At 32.8% G+C, this 20,131-nt stretch overlaps 1 protein-coding gene across 1 annotated transcript; it reads left to right on the top strand.

Moving 5' to 3' along the window:
- The first annotated feature begins 18,444 nt into the window (after positions 1-18,444).
- Positions 18,445-19,847, top strand: LOC107939367 (peroxidase 3). Its single transcript, XM_016872699.2, has 4 exons — positions 18,445-18,666; positions 18,742-18,933; positions 19,013-19,178; positions 19,274-19,847. Exons 1-4 carry the CDS (start codon positions 18,457-18,459, stop codon positions 19,675-19,677), a joined length of 972 nt encoding a protein of 323 aa, XP_016728188.1. The 5' UTR covers positions 18,445-18,456; the 3' UTR covers positions 19,678-19,847.
- Positions 19,848-20,131: the final 284 nt, after the last annotated feature.

Here is a 20,131-nt window from a genome sequence, read left to right as displayed (position 1 = left end):
GAATTTTTTGAGAGATCTAATTAAAAATTTCCAAAAATTTTAAAGGAAAAATAAAAAATTTTCAAAATTTAGGGGAGAAGAACCACTGTAATGGTCTGTCTTTATATATATATATATTAATATCATTTTATATTTTCTTTTATTAAATTTTTAATAAAATAATTTATTATATTTTTAACGTTTAGATTATAGTAATCTATTTAATTTATCTTACGAATTATATAACACATGAAATAAATGAAAATTTATGTGTGTAACAAAATATTTTATTTTCCTAAAATAACCTCAGCTCATTATTAACTCTTGCACATAATTATCTAAATACTAAGTGTAAGTTTAAGGGTTTGACATTTACATTATACTTATCTTTTTATCTTTGCTTAGAAAAAAAACAAATATTTGATTTTTTTAAAAAATAAATGGTGTCACATCTTAAAAATAGGGTTAGAAGAATTGAATTTGTAAAAATCGAGAGTAATCACGCTTCGATTTATAAGGTTATTTTTGTGCGTTTGTAAATAAGTCGAGGGTTTGAAGTGAATACCAAAATTAGGGGCATAAATAATTAATTAAACTATTAAAATGATATAATCATGTTTTATTTTATTAATTAATCTAAAACGAAACTTGATTACGATGTTTAATTTGAAAATAGTGTGTTTTAATTGAGTTAGGACCTAATTAGAAAAGGGGAGAAACAAGGAGTGACCAAAAAGGCAAATTGTCCAATTTTTAGGAAATTAGTCTTCTACTAGGAATTTCCAATATCTTATTCTTCCCTCTCCTAACCTATACCCCCATCCTAAGTTCTGAGATTAAGTACTTTAAGAATTTAATTATGTTTAAGTTATGTTAATTAAAAATTATGTCAATTAAGTAGCTTATTTACTACTTTAATAATGCTATGTATAGTATTATAAGAGGAAACTAGTGTTAATGATACAAATTTTAGTTTATGAAATTATCGTAATTTTCAATAATAATGGAAAAAAGACTAAATTGTAAAGTTAAAAAAGTATGTCATGACATTGTATAAAGTGGAAAGAAGGCTTAAGTGAAGAAGTGTTAAAAGTTATGGTGTTATATTTGTAACCTAATAAAGAATATGTAAGTTGAATCCTTTCCTCCTATTTTATTATTTTCAACAAGCTAGAGAAAAGTCACACCTTGAAATAAATCGATACAATTAAGAAATAAGATTAAGTAAGAAATAGACTTCAAACTTAATGGTTTAAAGTTAGCTTCCCTTGTTTGCGATCCCAAGTTTGAACCCCTTCTTCTCATTTTATTTTGGAAATTTGGCAAGACTCCAAAAAAAAAGTAATATATACAATTAAGTGTCTAAATTAGGTAAGAAATGAGTTGTAGGCTCAATGCTTAAAATGCTAAAATCTCTCTAGATCCAAGGTCAAGCCCCCTCATTCCCTTTTTATTTCATAATTTTGCCAAAAACACCCTAAGACACAACTATATGATTAAGCGTAAAAAATAAATAAGGATTGAGCAATAGGCTCAATGGTTAGGGTGTTACACTTCTTTGAAGCCAAGGTTTGAGATGTTGCCTCCTCCTTTTCATTTTAAATTCAATTTTGGCAAATCTTGAGAAAATTGCAGGTGACGCCTTTAGGGTTTACAAACTCTAAGAATTTAACCAATTATTTCCTAATTAGAATTCACAACTTACTTATTCCTAAAATTTCTAATAGAACTAGAATTCAACCATCTTTTTATATTATTTTCCTAATTAGATTTTCATATTTCCCATTTTCAAATCCTAATAGAATTTGCTCTCCATCTTTCTATTCATTCTCTTTTTATTTTCTTCCATTTTCTTTACACCATATTTTCATCCTAAATGCTGCTGATTATTTTGCTATCTTGAATCAAATCATCCCCTATTCAATCCTTTTCTATCGGAGTTTAGATTTGTCATTAATAAACATCCATTATCCTGGCCAATAATCGGTAAGTGCCTTTCGTTTTTTATGTTTAGATCTCAAATTTTTGTAGAATTTCTATCCGACTTTAATCTTTCAATTCAACTACTCAATCTTTTTCGGTTCTTGTCGAATCTTTCGATAATCTTGAAAAATCTTGAAACCAATTATTAATTCGTGTATAAATGTCGTTTGAAGGACCTGTTTTAGGTGCATCGGATCAGATTTAATCATGAGGAACATCGATACTGCTTCCAAAGAAAAGTGTGTGTTCTTTTAAAAGTGAATCGAGGCAAACTGGCTCTATGATTAGGGCCACATGGTCTACCACACAGGCGTGTGGCCTACACGGGTAGACCACATGGCCCCCACACAACCGTGTGCCTTGCAAACCTTAGGTTAGTTCGTGAACCATGTGACTAAGACCTTGCCACATAGCCGCATCTCCCCTGTAGATTAGTTTTTGCATTTGCCACAAGGACACAACCTATTATACAGTTTGGCCACATGGCCGTGTAACCCTTCTACACAGTCGTGTGTCCTCTATTTTACAGTTTTGTCCAAAATTTTATGAATTGTTCAGTTTAGTCCATGAATAGACCCCAAACTATTTTTAGTGCTTTATTTCATTCAATTAAATCCTTGATTGTAACGGCCTAATTTTCAGTGGTGTCGGAAATGGTGATTTGAGATCACTAAATTCAACAAATAAGATTGAACAAGATAGTAACTTAATATTTATGAGTCAAGTAAGAATTTAGAAGAATTTGTGAAATGGTGAAATTAGTGAATTAAAAGAATTTATTAGGTCAAACGGGTCAAAAATGAGGTATCGAGACCTCAAAGTTGAAAATTGAGCTATAAATATTTTTATAAATATTTATGGAGTGTCATTGAGTTAGTATTAAAGTTTCGTTAGAAAATTTTAACGTTTGGATGGCTAATTAATTAAAAAGGACTAAATTGAAAATAGCGCAAAATTTGTTAAATTGTGAGTAAATAGCTTAAGTATTTAAAAAGATGGATTTAAAGAGCAATTAGACCCAAAGGTTAATGGCTGGACGGTTTGGGTATGAAATAAGCAAGAAAACAATGTGAACAAGGGGCAAAATTGGAAATAGCATAAAAGTTAATAGTTAAATAATGATGTAATTGAAAAATCTAGACATTTCTTCATATTTTCTCAGCAAAAACGCCATAGAAGGTCTGGAGAAAGCTGGTTTTTCATATTTTTACATCATGTGAGTTTAATTCTTACTTTTCTTGATAATTTTTATGTTTTTATGACTTTTACAATTAGGTCCACTTGTAGAATTCATTAGTTTTTGATTTTATGGGTGAAATTGGAAGTTACCCTGGATGGATAAGGGAATTTTATGATGAATTATTATGAAATTTAAGTTCTAATTTCATATTAAGGTGGTTTTATTAAGTGATTTTGATAGGAAATGATATTTAGGACCTAATTGTGAAAAAGTTGTGAATTGAAGGTTTCTGTTGAAATTAAGAATATAAAAGGTTTTGAAATAGTTTATAATGATAAAATAAAGTGTTAATTGAGAAAAATTAGTTCAATTGATGGGTGAATTGAGCAGGGACTAAATTGTGAAAATTATAAATTTTGGGGTAAAAGTGCAATTTCAAAATTTGAACAGCATAAATTGTGAAGTGAAATAGAATTGAAATGGATGCTAATGAAGGAATGATTTTATAATTATAGATCAAGAAAACGAACTGAATTGTGGAAAGGAGAAAATTCAAGAATAGTCCCTGAATTTCTACGACTTTTGCAAATTAGTCCAGGTAAGTTCATATGGCAAAGTTCAATGGTTTGATATGAAAATCTTATGGTTGTTAAAGTATTTTATTGTTGATGAATACTATCAATTTGCATTAACTAATGAATAATGTGTAACTAAAAGTACAAATTAGTAGGAACAATGGATTTGAGTGCTTCTATTCTGTGACCCTGATGAATTGACGAAAAATATGTGATAAGTGTGCCCGTTTAAGACCATAGCTGGGCTATGGCATCGGTGGAATGTGATAATGTGACTCCGTATAATACCATAGCTGGGCTATGGCATCGGTATAATGTGATAATGTGATTCCGTATAAGACCATGTCTGGGATATGGCTTCGGTATGATATGTGAACCGTGTAAGACCATGGCAAGGCTATGGCTTCGGTGTGTGATGCGTAACAATGTGAAAGTCCATAGTTTACTATGGCAATGTGATAATGAAGCACTCAATTCCCTTATTGTTCATTAAATTGACAATGAAGTAAATGAGAAATGGGCCTAAGGGAGTTAAATTGTGAGTAGCCATATGGAAATTATTCCAATGAGTTATTAATGAAATTGTGATTTGGAGGATGAAATAGTTAAACTAATAGATATAAGATTGTGTACGATATTTGATATGATTTGTGTTTATATGCCTACGAGCTTACTAAGCTTCAATAAGCTTACTTGTGTGTGTTTAATATTTTTATGTAGATTGACTTGAAGTGAAGTGGGTAGATCGGATCAACACAACAGGGCACACTATTCAGATCAATTCCGGTAGTTTTTGTTTTATGTTTAAAGATTTATATGGCATGTATAGAGTTTGAATGAATTGAAGTAAAGATGTTATGAACTAGTTAACAATATTTGTACTAAAACAGTTTTTGGTAAGTAGCAGTAGTTTGACTTTGAAAATTCACCATAAATTGTAAAAATTGAGTTAAGGGCTGGAAAAAAAAATGAGATTAAAGCCTAATGAGTCTAGTTTCATATAGAGGAAACGGTGCATGCAATTGGATTTTATGTTATGAGATATTTAAATTGTGGTGAGACAGAGTCTGAATGACTTCGAGTTCCCCTGTTCTGATTTTAGAAAATCATTAAAAATTGCACAAAAATAATTATGAGTCATACTGTATATGTATGGATTCCTCATTGGGTCTATTTTTAAGAGAAACAAACAGCATGGTTATTTGAATTTTGTACAGAGAGAAATTTGGTTCGTAGTGCACAGGGGTCAAAGTAGCCAAACCCTAAAACAGGGGAGGATTTAACTAATAAACTGTACTAATTGGACCAACCAAAAATTATAAAAAAAATTGGTAAGTAGATATATGAGTATAAATTCGGGGAAAATTTACGGATTTGGGTTTCGAGTTTTATAACTCGAGATATGAATTATTTAGCAACTATGACGCAGTTGGACAGCTTGTCTGAAAAGTATGATATAAATTATCTAAATTTGGTTAAGTGCTCAAATAAGTTTAGTAGTGCCTTGTGCTCGACTCCGGCAACGGTCTCGGGTAAGGGGCGTTACATTTATTGGTATCAGAGCTTCGGTTTAGCCGATTCTCGGAATATGTATGATGTGAAAAGTGTCTAGAATTACATGCCATATAAATCTGTGATAGTGTGCTGTGTATGATCTGATCTAATCCTTGTTTTTATTATAGATTATCTTCAATTTGAAAAGATGTCAGATAGACCAGAACAAACTGAGCAAGAAGAAGTTAATAGCAGAGTACAAACCTCTGAACAAGGAACAAGTAGTGAAGCTCCGATTTCATTGATGCGAGAACAAGAACTCAAAAATATGATTTATGGATTCATGAATCAGTGGTATAATGAGAATGTGCGAGAAAGAAATCAGACTACACAACTTCCTCCCCCTATCTCAACATCTGTAGCACCCCCGGTTGCTCCTCCACCTCCTCCGACAACTGAATCTGGCAAACGTTCTCCATTTGAAAAGCTCAGAAAACATGGGGCTGAAGAATTTCGGGGAAGAACAGATGATGACCCCGTTAAAGCTGAATATTGGTTACAAAGTATAATGAGGGTTTTTAAGCAAATGGCGTGCTCACCAGATGATTACTTAATATGTGCCGTGTCATTATTGAAAGAAAAAGCTTATAACTGGTGGGAAACAATAGAAGCTGTTGTACTGGCTGAGAAGATCACTTGGGAATTTTTTCAAAATGAATTTAAGAAGAAATATGTCGGTAAAAGATATCTGGATAAGAAGAAAAGAGAATTTCTCGACTTGCGACAGGGAAACAAGTCGGTGGCTGAATATGAAAGAGAATTTGTTTATCTGAGCAAATATGCTCGAGATATAATACCCACAGAAGAAGAAATGTGTATCAGATTTGAAGAAGGGCTTAATGATGAGATTAAAATGATGATAGGGGGCATTGAGATACGAGAATTTGTTGTTCTATCAGATCATGCTCAGAAGCTTGAAGAAGTATATAATAAAAAGATGCAACGAGATAGAAGAAGTAAAGAATCTTTCAAAAAAAGTGCATCTAAGTCATTTTCGGCTTTACCAGTGAAGAAATCTAAAGAGGAATTCAGTCGAGCCACTTCAGTGCCGGAAAGATCAGGAAAAAGTAGGCCAAGACAATCTGATTACAAAGCATCTGACAGACCTGCTGTTAGTGTGGGTAGTGTACAAAATACCCAAAGGCCTAAGTGTCAACATTGTGGAAGAAGTCACCCCGGTGAATGTAGAAGTAAGTTAGGGGCTTGTTATAAATGTGGGGCCACTAATCACTTTATTCGTGATTGTCCCCAATTACAAGTAGAAGAAGTGGAACAGAGGGAGAAACAGAAAATTCTTCCTCAAAAAGGAAGACGTTCTGGTCAGAGCAGTGCTACAGGGGTTACTCGTTCGGGTATGAAAGATACTGCTAGCCAATCAGAAGTTAGGGCTCCTGCTCGTACTTATGCCATTCGAGCGAGAGAAGAAGCAACAGCTCCAGATGTAATTGCTGGTACTTTCTATCTTTATGATTTTCCTTTATGTCTGCTCAGAAATTGTTGCGTAAAGGAAATGAGGCTTATTTAGCCTATATTCTTGATACTCGAAGTTCTAAATCAAAGTTAGAGCAACTATCTGTTGTAAATGAATTCATGGATGTATTTCCTGAAGAATTACCAGGTTTACCACCCGATAGAGAAGTTGAGTTCGTGATAGATGTGCTTCCAGGAACAGCTCCCATATCAGTGACACCGTATAGAATGGCTCCAGCAGAATTAAGAGAGTTAAAAGCGCAGTTGCAAGAACTGTTAGACAAAGGTTTTATCAGACCGAGTATGTCACCATGGGGTGCACCTGTCTTATTTGTGAAAAAGAAGGATGGTTCATTGAGGTTGTGCATAGATTACAGGCAGCTGAATAAGGTAACAATTAAAAATAAATATCCTTTGCCTCGTATTGATGATTTTTTCGATCAGCTTAAGGATGCTACAGTGTTTTCAAAAATAGATCTCAGATCTGGGTATTATCAGTTAAAGGTAAAGGAATGTGATGTACCGAAAACAACTTTTAGAACTCGGTATGGTCATTATGAGTTCTTAGTTATGCCATTCGGTTTGACAAATACTCCTGCTGCTTTTATGGATTTAATGAATCGAATTTTCTAGTCTTACCTGGATAGATTTGTGGTTGTGTTTATTGACGATATACTGATCTATTCAAAGACAGAATCCGAGCATGCTCAGCACTTGAGAATTGTACTACAGATATTAAGGGAAAAACAGTTATATGCAAAATTTAGTAAATGTGAATTTTGGCTTCATAAAGTGGGATTCTTGGGTCACATTGTGTCAGTTGATGGTATACGGGTAGATCCGAGTAAGGTGTCAGCGGTGATTAATTGGAAAACTCCAAAGAATGTTACGGAAGTGCGAAGTTTCCTTGGATTAGCTGGTTACTATCGTCGATTTGTGAAAGATTTTTCACTGATTGCTTCACCGATAACTAAATTATTACAGAAGAATGTTGAGTTTGTATGGTCTGATGAGTGCCAACAAAGTTTTGATCAATTAAAGAAAATGTTGACAGAGGCTCCGGTGTTAACTTAGCCTGAATCAGGTGTGCCATATGTAGTATATAGTGATGCGTCTCTGAATGGTTTAGGTTGTGTATTGATGCAGTCAGGAAAAGTTGTAGCATATGCTTCTCGACAGTTGAAGCCACATGAGAGGAACTACCCTACACATGATCTTAAATTAGCTGCCATAATATTTGCTTTAAAAATTTGGAGACACTACCTATATGGAGAGAAATGTTATGTGTATACAGACCATAAAAGTTTGAAATATTTAATGTCGCAGAAAAAGCTGAATTTGAGACAGAGGCGATGATTAGACCTGTTGAAAGATTACGATCTTATCATTGATTATCATCCGGGTAAGGCAAATGTAGTGGCAGATGCACTTAGTCGGAAATCATCATTATTTGCTCTTCGAGCGTTAAATGCTCATTTGTCTGTTAATGAAAATGGTTCTATATTAGCTGAATTAAAGACAAAACCAGTATTCTTTCAACGAATTCGGGAATTGCAAGATGAAGATCTGAAGTTGGTGTTGAAACGACAAATGGTTCGGGATAATTTGAACTTAGATTACTCTATTGATAATAGTGGTATGTTATACCATCGTAATAGAATTTGTGTCCCGAATAATCTAGAATTGAATAAGGATATCTTATCAGAGGCTCATAGTAGTATGTACTCGATTCATCCGGGTAGTACGAAGATGTATTGTGATTTGAAAAAAATGTATTGGTGGCCTGGTATGAAACGGGAAATTTGTGAATTTGTGGCAAAATGTTTAATCTGTCAACAGGTAAAAGCTGAACATCAAGTGCCTACAGGTTTGTTACAACCCTTAATGATTCCAGAATGGAAGTGGGAACATGTGACGATGGATTTTGTATCTGGATTGCCAGTGACTCCGAAGAAAAAAGATTCGATTTGGGTGATAGTAGACAGATTCACTAAATCAGCGCATTTTATTCCGGTCAGAACAGATTTTTCACTTGTTAAGTTAGCGGAATTATATGTGTCAGAAATTGTGAGATTACATGGGGTGCCGACATCAATTATTTCTGATCGAGATCCGAGGTTTACTTCGAGATTTTGGAATAAAATACAGGAAGCTTTAGGTACTAAGTTAAAATTTAGTACAGCTTTTCACCCTCAGACAGATGGACAATCAGAGCGAGTGATTCAGATTTTGGAAGATATGTTAAGGTGTTGTATACTCGAGTTCAGTGGCAGCTGGGAAAGGTACTTACCTTTAGCTGAATTTGCTTATAATAACAGTTATCAAGCTAGTATCAAAATGGCACCGTTTGAAGCTCTGTATGGAAGGAAGTGCAGAACCCTGTTGTATTGGTCAGAATTAAGTGAATCAAAATTAGTCGGAGTGGATTTAATTCAGGAAACAGAAGAGAAAGTTCAGATTATTCGGGAAAGTTTGAAAGCTGCTTCCAATCGTCAAAAGTCGTATGCAGATTTGAAAAGAAGAGATATAAAGTTCAATGTGGGTGATCGTGTGTTCTTGAAAGTTTCTCCGTGGAAGAAAGTTTTACGGTTTGGTAGAAAAGGAAAGCTTAGTCCACGATTTATCGGACCATACGAAATCATTGAGAGGATCGGTCCGGTAGCTTATAGATTGACCTTGCCTCCAGAACTTGAGAAGATCCATAATGTATTTCATGTATCTATGTTGAGACGATATAGATCAGACCCTTCACATGTGATTCCTCATACTGAGATAGAGCTACAATCAGATATGACTTATTCGGAGGAACCAGTGAAAATATTAGCTCGGGAAGTTAAAGAACTACGGAATAAACGAGTACCTTTAGTAAAAGTGTTATGGCATCGACATGGATTGGAGGAGGCAACCTGGGAAACAGAGAAGTCAATGAGATCACAGTATCCAAATCTGTTTTCAGGTAACAAATTTCGAGGACAAAATTTTTAAAGGGGGGAGAGTTGTAACGGCCTAATTTTCAGTGGTGTCGGAAATGGTGATTTGAGATCACTAAATTCGACAAATAAGATTGAACAAGATAGTAATTTAATATTTATGAGTCAAGTATGAATTTAGAAGAATTTGTGAAATGGTGAAATTAGTGAATTAAAAGAATTTATTAGGTCAAACGGGTCAAAAATGAGGTATCGAGACCTCAAAGTTGAAAATTGAGCTATAAATATTTTTATAAATATTTATGGAGTGTCATTGAGTTAGTATTAAAGTTTCGTTAGAAAATTTTAACGTTTGGATGGCTAATTAATTAAAAAGGACTAAATTGAAAATAGCGCAAAATTTGTTAAATTGTGAGTAAATAGCTTAAGTATTTAAAAAGATGGATTTAAAGAGCAATTAGACCCAAAGGTTAATGGCTGGATGGTTTGGGTATGAAATAAGCAAGAAAACAATGTGAACAAGGGGCAAAATTGGAAATAGCATAAAAGTTAATAGTTAAATAATGATGTAATTGAAAAATCTAGACATTTCTTCATATTTTCTCAGCAAAAACGCCATAGAAGGTCTGGAGAAAGCTGGTTTTTCATATTTTTAAATCATGTGAGTTTAATTCTTACTTTTCTTGATAATTTTTATGTTTTTATGACTTTTACAATTAGGTCCACTTGTAGAATTCATTAGTTTTTGATTTTATGGGTGAAATTGGAAGTTACCCTGGATGGATAAGGGAATTTTATGATGAATTATTATGAAATTTAAGTTCTAATTTCATATTAAGGTGGTTTTATTAAGTGATTTTGATAGGAAATGATATTTAGGACCTAATTGTGAAAAAGTTGTGAATTGAAGGTTTCTGTTGAAATTAAGAATATAAAAGGTTTTGAAATAGTTTATAATGATAAAATAAAGTGTTAATTGAGAAAAATTAGTTCAATTGATGGGTGAATTGAGCAGGGACTAAATTGTGAAAACTGTAAATTTTGGGGTAAAAGTGCAATTTCAAAATTTGAACAGCATAAATTGTGAAGTGAAATAGAATTGAAATGGATGCTAATGAAGGAATGATTTTATAATTATAGATCAAGAAAACGAACTGAATTGTGGAAAGGAGAAAATTCAAGAATAGTCCCTGAATTTCTACGACTTTTGCAAATTAGTCCAGGTAAGTTCATATGGCAAAGTTCAATGTTTTGATATGAAAATCTTATGATTGTTAAAGTATTTTATTGTTGATGAATACTATCAATTTGCATTAACTAATGAATAATGTGTAACTAAAAGTACAAATTAGTAGGAACAATGGATTTGAGTGCTTCTATTCTGTGACCCTGATGAATTGACGAAAAATATGTGATAAGTGTGCCCGTTTAAGACCATAGCTGGGCTATGGCATCGGTGGAATGTGATAATGTGACTCCGTATAAGACCATAGCTGGGCTATGGCATCGGTATAATGTGATAATGTGATTCCGTATAAGACCATGTCTGGGATATGGCTTCGGTATGATATGTGAACCGTGTAAGACCATGGCAAGGCTATGGCTTCGGTGTGTGATGCGTAACAATGTGAAAGTCCATAGTTTACTATGGCAATGTGATAATGAAGCACTCAATTCCCTTATTGTTCCTTAAATTGACAATGAAGTAAATGAGAAATGGGCCTAAGGGAGTTAAATTGTGAGTAGCCATATGGAAATTATTCCAATGAGTTATTAATGAAATTGTGATTTGGAGGATGAAATAGTTAAACTAATAGATATAAGATTGTGTACGATATTTGATATGATTTATGTTTATATGCCTACGAGCTTACTAAGCTTCAATAAGCTTACTTGTGTGTGTTTAATATTTTTATGTAGATTGACTTGAAGTGAAGTGGGTAGATCGGATCAACACAACAGGGCACACTATTCAGATCAATTCCGGTAGTTTTTGTTTTATGTTTAAAGATTTATATGGCATGTATAGAGTTTGAATGAATTGAAGTAAAGATGTTATGAACTAGTTAACAATATTTGTACTAAAACAGTTTTTGGTAAGTAGCAGTAGTTTGACTTTGAAAATTCACCATAAATTGTAAAAATTGATTTAAGGGCTGGAAAAAAAATGAGATTAAAGCCTAATGAGTCTAGTTTCATATAGAGGAAACGGTGCATGCAATTGGATTTTATGTTATGAGATATTTAAATTGTGGTGAGACAGAGTCTGAATGACTTCGAGTTCCCCTGTTCTGATTTTAGAAAATCATTAAAAATTGCACAAAAATAATTATGAGTCATACTGTATATGTATGGATTCCTCATTGGGTCTATTTTTAAGAGAAACAAACGGCATGGTTATTTGAATTTTGTACAGAGAGAAATTTGGTTCGTAGTGCACAGGGGTCAAAGTAGCCAAACCCTAAAACAGGGGAGGATTTAACTAATAAACTGTACTAATTGGACCAACCAAAAATTATAAAAAAAATTGGTAAGTATATATATGAGTATAAATTCGGGGAAAATTTACGGATTTGGGTTTCGAGTTTTATAACTCGAGATATGAATTATTTAGCAACTATGACGCAGTTGGACAGCTTGTCTGAAAAGTATGATATAAATTATCTAAATTTGGTTAAGTGCTCAAATAAGTTTAGTAGTGCCTTGTGCTCAACTCCGGCAACGGTCTCGGGTAAAGGGTGTTACATTGATAATATGAATAATGTTGGAATCCATGATCTAATTGACAAAATTATTACTGTATATGTATGGTATGAAAATATTACATGTTTACTATCACTGTAATTCTGATGATATAATAATATTTTCTATACCATTGTGTTACTGATTGCATGATACACATTATTTATCCACAACGTATTTTAGTCGACAGTTTATTTGCTGGACCAATGGTTCATCCAAAATGTATTTTAGTCGGGAGTTTATCTGCACGACTAGTTGTTCATCCAAAACGTATCTTAGTCGATAGTTAATCTGCACGACCAATGGTTCGTCCAAAACATATCTTAGTTGGAATTTTATCTACACGACCAGTGGTTCATCCACAACGTACTAGCAGCTTTTATTTGCACCTATGGATAGTTTATCCATCAATATTCTTATCGTTAACAGTTAATTTACAACGATCAATGGTTAATCCACAACGTGGTGTAAAAGTAGATGAGTTCTGGGGGATTCCTACTATGGTATGTAGTGGTAGGGTAGGACCTTTTTTTATAAGTTGAAATTACATTGCATTCATAAACATTTGCATAGATGTGAATATTAAGATATTATATTGACGAGTGGATCTGAAATACCGATATTTTGAATTGCTATCCAGTTGTGATACCACTAAATGTAACACCTCTAGCCCGTCTTCAATGCCATATTAGGGTTACAGAGGGTTATCGTACAAATCAGAACATTCAGCATCAAAACAGAAATAATTATGCAATTCATGAACTATCATTAAAAACTCAATTTAATTTAAGCAATAATACACTTACGAGCCTTAATCTGAGCATACGGGGCCCTAAAAACAGTTTAGGAACATTCCGGGATCAATTTGAAACAAAATAGAAAATTTTGGAAAAAAATTAAAAACAAGGGTCAAATGTCCGTGTGGCCATAATGTGTGACATAGCCCAGACTGTGTGAACATTCGAAGTCTGGACACACGGCAGTGTCCCAGCCCATGTATCCATTCGCATGAGTATTTGAAATAAGGCCACACGGCCGTGTCATAGGTCGTGTGTCCACCCGTGTGAGTATTCGAAATAGGGCCACACTGCCGCGTCATAGGTCATGTGTCAAACCGTGTGTGCATTCGATGTTGGGTTACATGGTCGTGTCGTAAGTCATGTGCTAGACCGTGTTACAAATAGACTTGTGGCACAAGGCTGTGTCTCAGACTGTGTGAAACTTGCACCTAACACAATAATAACACAAAGACCGTGTGACAGCTCGCGTCTCAGGCCATGTGCTACTTAAGTTACCCCAAAACAAACCATATCATGAACCAAATCTTGCACGCCAAGACATACCGATCCCATATGCATTCATATGTCTAAAACACTATTAACAAAACTTCAATTCATACCAAATCAACTTAACCAATATGCCATCAAAAGACACCACAATTCATACATTAAAATCAACCCAACAATATCTCAAGTTCATTAATTAATCACATATCTAACATACCAAAACCATTTCAAACATATATGTCATTCAACCATGGTTTACCTATTATCACAAGGCATGCATAAATATTCAACAACCTATCAATGTACACCATTAACTATAATCATTGATGCATACATAAGCTTGGTACCACTCAAACATACCAAATTGTCAAACCAAAATCAAGCCCTATTATATTTAAACCTTATACATGTCATTTATAACCATTAGCCAAAATAACCAGAACTACCAAAATGATGATGGGATAGTGTGATCGTATTTCGATGCGATTCCAACTGAGCGAGCTTCTGATGATCTACAAAACAGATAAAAACAACTATGTAAGCAATTAATGCTTAGTAAGTTCATATAAAGGAAACTTAACCTACTGAACATTTAAGTTAAACAACTTTATTATGCCATAAACTAATTTTCCTTTTCTATGCACACCACCTCACTAGGTTAGTTGGTGTAACATTGCATATACAATTCCAATCAAAACATGACATAAAACATATATAACATTTCACTTTTATAATTCACCACTCATACATATACACTAAACCATCTTTTCCTTTCAATTACACATTTTGTCATAATCCATATCATTACTCAAAAATCGTAGTTCATTTCACATAATCACATACTCTTTAAGGCTTTATTTACCCGTTGAACCAAATGAAACATCATCAATAACTCGAAAAATACTCATATAACCATTTAATTCTCTAAACACACCACAAACATAACTAAATAACATATTTATAGACATATATTTACACCAAGGAATTAATATTCATTATCAAACTATAATAATCAAAACATTCATTTCATATTCATACTCATGTTACATATCTCACCTGAAACATGTTACCTGAATAGCGAACGGTTGAAGGATGAGAAACCAACCTTTTCATTGCTATTCTTTTTGACCTTTTCATTGATATCCTTTTCGACCTTTTCATTAGATACCTTTTTCAGATAACATCATTTTCAACCTTTTCATTGATTCGGAAATACCGAATGTAATGCCATGATATCTTTCAACCATGGTCTTTTCCTTTTCGAGTATAATACCATGATATATTTCAATCACAATCCTTTCCTTTTGTCAAATCAAGACAATCTTAAACATAGATACATATATAAAGATATCAATTAATCTTATAAATTCAAATGTAATATTCTAAAATAAAATACGAACTGATCTTGATTACAACGGTTGTTTCAGCAAAGTCGAGAACTAATCCAAAACTTTTGTTTTCCCTTGATTCAAGTCTGGTTGATTGTTTTATTGATCTAAATAATAATTTCATTCAATGAAATAATTCAAATAGCTTAATATCATTAATTCTAACTTATAACCCGTTTTAATGTAAAATTACAAAGTTACCCCTAACATTTATCTTTTGTAAACCTGAAACTTGCAATTTAACCATTTTAATTAATATTCATGCTAACCGTTTCTTAATAAATTCACAAACAACCTCTATTTTCCACCATTTCCCATTATTAACATTCAATTTTACTATTTTCCCAAATAAGTCTTTAAACACAAAATCAACAAAAAAATCACTTAACAAAATACTTATATCTAACTATAACTTTAATATTATATCAACTACTTCAAAAATACTTCAAACTCATTCAGAATAAATCCCTAAACCTTTAACAGTTTTACGAATTACCCCTCGAGCTAGCTAGATGAAACTAATACAAACTCAAAAACATAAAAATTACTTAAAACGGGACAAAATATCATACCATGCATACCAAGATAGCTTGGCCGAAACTTGCTTCCCCCTTGGCAATGGCTATTCGACTTTAAGGTGAAGAAAAAAAATAAAGAATATGATATTCTTTCATCTTTTATTTACTTAATTTTTATATTACCCTTAATAACTTAATTAATCATCAACAATTTAATGTCCATGGCTGTCCGCTACTTTTTTATATGGTATATTTGCCATTTAAGTCCATTAGTTTAAGATTTCATATCCGTTTCACCTTTTTAACTAATAGAATTCAACTTTTACATATTTTACAATTTTACAATTTAATCTTTTTTACCAAATTAATTATTTAAACATTAAAATTTCTTAACCAAAATTTAATATGACCCTAATAACACTTCATAAATATTTAATAGAATATTTACGGGCTCAATTTATAGAAACGAGGTCCCAAGACCTCCTTTTCTAAAACCACTTGACTTTAGAGATATACCACTTGAACCTAATTATTTGTTTAAATAATATAAAATATAAAATAAAAATTTATTATAACACTATATTTGACTCGTAAATATTAAATAATAATATTTACGTACACACTCGTCGGATTTGTGGCCTCAAAATTACTGTTTCCGACACTACTAAAAAATAGACTGTTACACTAGGAATTAATATTCTGTATGATTTTTCTATTGTTTGCACTGGTTTTCTTGTGATTGGACTCACACTAAACTTCATAGCTCACTCTCTCTCTTATTTCCATCTTTACAAACAATTCACCAGGTTAGGACACAAACTTGACATACGAAGAGCTTAGTTCGAATTGATCTTTTTATTAAAAAGTATTTTAAATTTATTATTTTAAATTTTGGTTATTTTGGGAACTTTATTATTTTATTCAAATTGTGGCATAAGACTTTGGTTTTGGGTTTGCTTAGCATGCATGCATGGTAGTTATTTTGAATTTAGAATATTGAAACTTAAATTTAGAATTTATTAGGCATAAAATTATCCTGATTTTATTTAATTAAAATTAAGTTGAATTTCACCTTTTTGCTACTAGATTATAAGCAAATTTTGAATAATAAATAATTTGGAAATTAACTAAGTTTTCGAAAGTTGTCACCAGTACAAGGAAAAAATTAAACTAAATTAATTTTTGTTAATTCGTTAGTTTTTCTGTAAATGGGCTAAATTTTCTTTCAAGATAAACAAATATTTTAATATAACTATTTTTTAAAAAGAAAATTCGATGACTTACTAGACCATTTCAATGACCAATACAATCTTCTGAATTCGAGCCTAATGTTTAAACTGAATTAAAGAGGTTACAAATGGATATTATTGATTAAAAAAAAAAGTCTCCAAAGGGCTTTTAAAATATTTATTAATGAGAGCATTTTCTTAACTTACATTTAATGCAAGTGTATTTATTTTGACTTAAAAAGTAAGAAGTTTAATATTTTTTATTTAATTTGTAAACAGTGTATTTTCTCTTTTAAATTGCTGCATTAAAGAAATCTTTTAATTTTTAAAAAAAGTCAATTAATTAGAGAAAAAAGTGTAAATTTTTTTTGGAGCTTCTACCTTCTGATCTGTATAAGTTAATAAGATGTATAGTGGGCAACTGGACTTAATTTTATCTGAGGAGATGGTGTACCATACAACCTTTTTGCACCCGTCCTTATAACGAAGAGGGTGTATATTATCGATTTAGTTTCGATTAAATTTGTTCATAGGATAAATTTCCGGTTTAAGTTTGAAGATTTTTTCGAAATTTGAAAGGATTTGGGCAAAAATATTAAATTTGAAAACTGAGCTTAGGCAAAAAAAAAATAGGTCCGTTTAAGATATAAGTTGAGTTCAGACTCGAACATTCAAGGTTCAAGCTCAACTTGTTTTCAGTGTTTTATAATATAATGTATTATGCTGAGTGAGTATTAGGTACATTGATGGTGTACTTTTTTTTATTTGATAAGCAATCTTCAAATTTTGATATGTATTTTTTTTAAAATATTTTATTATATTCCTATAGGATAATTGTCAACTATCTTACCATGTGAGATTGTATTTTTGGACAAAGTCTATTATTTGCAATATCATTAGATTACCATATAAGCTCATACGAACTGCGTCTTTCTCCGGTAAAAGAAAGCTCCCCATACCAACCACAATACAATTGAAATCAAACCTTTTGCTCTTAACTTCAGTGCCCTCCATTGTACTATTCAAGGAATTTTTATTATGAGCAAAGACTTAATACCTCTTTCCAAACAGTGTTGGAATAATTGCATTAAAAAAGAAAAAACAAATGGTTTCTAGTCTTCATCTCCATCTCAGTTTGACAAAATTAACAGCTAACATTTTAAAATCTTTCATAAGTTGTTGGGTTGCTGAAAATATTTAAACTGGATTGGCGAAGGAGAAAAACCCAACAAACAAATAAGAAATGATCAATGTCCAGTTTGAAGCCCTACATTTTCGGGTCAACTGCAAGTATAATATGTGGGATTATTCAAGTATCCGAGTTCAAAATGGCCTTTCTTGGGAGGATAAACTACCCATTAACTTTACTTTGATTTGTTTATAAGCTTATGTAGTTATGTTCATCCAAGGAAACAGCAAGACAAAGCTTATAAATCGTTTGTTTATAAATTAAATGTTTGACTTTGGAAAAAAATAATTGTACCAGAACATAAATAATATGATAATGATTTGACATTAAACATTGCCTAACTGGATTACAAAGATTCCAAATGAACAAGTATAAAATGGCAGAGCTGGTTTTGCCAATGCCATTCCACATTGCAATTAGCAAGATATCAAAGATGAGAAACCAGGCTCTCATTTTGCTTTGCATTGTAGTTTTTGGTGTTATTGGGACCTGCCATGGAGGAAGCCTTAGGAAGAAATACTACAAGAAAACATGTCCTAATGCAGAAGAGATAATCAAGAAAGCTACTGAGAAACATGTTGCCAATGATCCCACATTGCCTGCAAGGTTCCTCAGAATGCATTTTCATGACTGTTTTGTTAGGGTAAGGCTTTCTAAATATTGTACACCACATTTATAATGTGTTGAATCATGTATGCTTATTGGGAAATCATTTCAGGGTTGTGATGGTTCGGTCCTATTGAACTCGACAACTAATAACTCAGCCGAGAAAGATGCGATTCCGAACCTAACCCTTGCTGGTTTCGATGTCATTGACGATATAAAAGCAGAAGTCGAGAAGAAATGTCCCAATGTGGTATCGTGTGCTGATGTTCTAGCCTTGGCTGCTAGGGATGCTGTTTCTTTCAAAGTAAGCTAAACCAAAACTCTTTACAAGATTTTAATTTTGGTATTGAAAGCATTTGATTTAACTATGTAATTATTTGCAGTTCCAAAGACCCTTGTGGGAAGTTCTTACCGGACGAAGAGACGGCAGGGTGTCACGAGTTTCCGAGGCATTGGCTAATCTTCCTTCCCCTTTCTCTAACTTCACCACCCTTGTTCGGAATTTCGCTAACCAAGGCCTCAATGTACATGACCTGGTGGTCTTATCAGGTACAATATCAATGCAGAACATAACTAAAGAGAGTTTGATCATTCGATGTTGACAAAGATTTCCGAAAAAGTGCTAACATAAAAGTTGAATGCAGGCGGGCATACGATCGGAGTAGGCCATTGCAATGCCTTCAGCAACAGACTATACAACTTTACTGGAAGAGGTGATCAAGATCCTTCCTTGAACCCAACCTACGCGGCTTTCTTGAAGACGCAATGCCGAAACCTTACTGACAACACGACATTCGTGCCGATGGATCCTGGTAGTGGGTTCACATTCGATAATAACTATTACGTCACCGTTAAGCAAAACAAGGGCCTTTTTCAGTCGGATGCAGCCCTCTTAACAAACAAAGGCTCCCGCAACATCGTCAACGAGTTGGTCGACCCGAAGAAATTCTTGACAGAGTTTGCACAGTCAATGAAAAGGATGGGAGCCATTGGAGTTCTCACAGGGAATGACGGAGAGATTAGGAAGAAATGTTTCGTGGTTAACTAATTCTCGAAAGAAATTGCTCATTCATTTCATTTTTAAATTGTTTATTAAAATTTGGGGAAGAGAGCACTTGTTGAGCTACCATTTATGTTTGATTTCGAAATGCTCTGCTTATGCATTAATGTTTGTAAGCTACTCTGAATAATAAAGTCGTTTTTATTTTTTGGGTGTTATAAGGGTAATTACGTCATTTTGTCAAAATGGATGATATATTAATTTTTGTGGATAAACTAAGTTGTGGATAATCCACTAGTAATAAAAAAGGTGGATGAATCACCAAGTTTTTTTTTATAAAAAGTTTTGGCAAACAAGCTGTCAGTAGGTTGCAGATGCACAACATATTTGCAGATTAAAGTTGCTAGTATGGTGTGGATAGACCACTCATTGTTGCAAATAAAAGTTGCTAATACGGTGTGGATAAACCACTTATTATTGCAAATAAAAGTTGCTAATACAG

The sequence above is a fragment of the Gossypium hirsutum genome, chromosome A12 (assembly GCF_007990345.1).
Source record: "Gossypium hirsutum isolate 1008001.06 chromosome A12, Gossypium_hirsutum_v2.1, whole genome shotgun sequence".
Lineage (NCBI taxonomy): Eukaryota > Viridiplantae > Streptophyta > Magnoliopsida > Malvales > Malvaceae > Gossypium > Gossypium hirsutum.
Note: the sequence above shows the minus strand (reverse complement) of the source record. Positions and strands in the feature narration are given on the sequence as shown.